This window comes from Loa loa (genome assembly GCF_000183805.2).
Source record: "Loa loa unplaced genomic scaffold supercont3.430, whole genome shotgun sequence".
Taxonomy (NCBI): domain Eukaryota; kingdom Metazoa; phylum Nematoda; class Chromadorea; order Rhabditida; family Onchocercidae; genus Loa; species Loa loa.
Genome location: NW_018108610.1, coordinates 47,423 through 49,751, shown reverse-complemented (window position 1 = coordinate 49,751; position 2,329 = coordinate 47,423). Strand labels below are relative to the sequence as shown.

Here is a 2,329-nt window from a genome sequence, read left to right as displayed (position 1 = left end):
CTTAATCAAAACACTTGATGTCTCCTATCATTTCATGGGGTTATCCATCCATTTCGTTTGTCAACTCACAGTTCCATTGCTAAGTTCCGTTGAAGACAATAGGCATTTTAATTATGTTATTTGATGTACATTAATACTAATGCATTAATACTAATGTGCATGACAGATTACTTTTAACGGTCGTTTTCAGTGCTCTTGTGAGATTTGGTTTTTAGAATTTTGAGAATCATAAAAAGTGCTTCGTTAGGTATTATTCACTATTTCATGGCAAAATGTGAACAAATATTGCATTTTTTTGACCAAAAAAAAATGTGTAAAGGAAATAGAGGAAGGAAATTAGAAATTCTGAATAGCACAATATACTGCTAAATGTTCCAAAACTCTGGAATAGAAATTGAAAATTCCCAAAATTTCTACCTACTTTGGAAAAACCGAACACGAGAATATTTATATCAGCAAGATTACTTGCATCAGCATATATCCGATTTTCAATGTTATGAATGAATTTCAGATCAGATTGAAATGTTGTAATTTTTATCAGTCAATGATGGAAAATAAAGTGAAGAACGAAAACATGCGATGAAAAAATAAAAATTGAACAAGCGATTTATCACAAGATACCAGTTCAATATACTATATAGTGGATACGGTATGAAAAAAAGGTTTGTTTGAGATTTACATTCCTACTCAAAAATATTAACGCTGGTAACTTGAAACATTTATAGCGACTTCAAATTTTTCATCTGGCAATCTGTTCTTTAAAAATGGCAATCATCGATTATTTTAGAGATAATATATTTTGATTTTCATTGTTATGAATAAATTTCAGATTGAAATGATAAGTGATTTTTATCAGTCAGTGATGGAAAACAAGATAAAAGTGATTTTGTTTTTTGTTTTGGGATTAGAACGAAGAGTAACTAAAAAAACTATTCATTTTCATTAGCTGCAGATGTTCATTTACTTTTTCGTTTTGTTCATTGAAAATTTGTTTTAATCTGCTAATATTGGACAAATAATCCCACTGTTACTGCCTTAAATTCTTTATATTATCCCATTACATTTGTCACTGAAATTGCAAAAAACAGTGAATTCAATAACTACTTTAATACTGTTGCATTGCATAATGCATTGCATGTGTAGATATACCGTGCAATGTAAGCTAATATTGTGCGTCCATTGCACCTATGCACTCTATTAAAGCCGCTAATTGTGATCATAGATCTGACCCCAGAGCTTTGCCTCTACTCCAGGAAGAAGAACGTCCTGAGCGCCAAATCATCTTGGATAGATGCTTTTCAACAGGTCGATTGGTTCGACGATATTGGGCTTCATTGGGTCTATGGTTTCCCCTTTTTGTTCTTATTGATATTGTCATTGAATTTGTTTTATTAATATTGTGATTGTTGAATTCGTTTTTGCATTAACCAACTCATAGGAATAAGGGTTTAATTACCCAAGTTTGAGGTACATTCAACTAAAGAGACAGAAAGAACCCTCAGTCTTTGTCACGAATGAAGAAAATCGGCGACAATATTCTTTTTCATTCTTGTTCATACTCATTAGACCATCAGCGGCAAAAATATGAAAAAGAAAAAATTTTGTAGTTTGAAAGGATTCTTGTGTATTGAAAGCGTTTTATACATTGAATCATTTTGAGTAATTTGTTAGTCAAAAAATTTTTGCGATTTCTATAAAATAACGGATCGCAAAAAGAATAAAAAAACAGATGAGAAATCCCAATATTAAAATGAGATTATAGTAACAACGAATAGGCGCATAGCTTTCTATCATTACGCGCCACTTCTCACGTTTGCCGAGGAATGTCCGAAATGTGAATTTTCCTTCTGCTAGAATAAAATTTTTTCTGATGTTGTTTTATAGCATCAGAAGAAGTGAATGATTTTCTGAAGTTTATGGACTTTTCAACTTTTTCTATTTCATTTTCGCAGAGACTAATTTTTGAATTTATCTTACAAAAGCAATAACGGAAAAATTTACTTACAATTTCGGGAAATATCTACAATTTCATATGAATCGTAAGGAAGATCGGAGTACCGAAGTCTATGACGACAATGAAAAAGCTCAGGAAGAGGTTGCTAATACAATAAAGCTATCCAATTAAGAAGTAGCAATTTCACGATTTTTAATTAGATGTCTTTTGATTACAATTCATTGCTTATGCATGAATGCTTAAATGTCTTCGGTCTCCAGTAGCCTGCTTCGCTCAACTTTGGTCTTGTAAGTACTTAAAAACTTTTTTCCATACTTTTAAGCCATATTAAAGTCATAAACACCTGATGAAAAGGTGATGTTTGCTGCTCAAAAC

General features: G+C 31.5%; 1 protein-coding gene across 1 annotated transcript; it reads left to right on the top strand.

Moving 5' to 3' along the window:
* Window positions 1–1,253: 1,253 nt before the first annotated feature.
* Window positions 1,254–1,403, top strand: LOAG_14170 (hypothetical protein; the record flags this gene model as incomplete). Its single annotated transcript, XM_003149669.1, has 1 exon — window positions 1,254–1,403. A coding segment is annotated over one exon (150 nt), but the record flags the coding sequence as incomplete, so codon positions are not given.
* Between the last annotated feature and the right edge of the window lie 926 nt (window positions 1,404–2,329).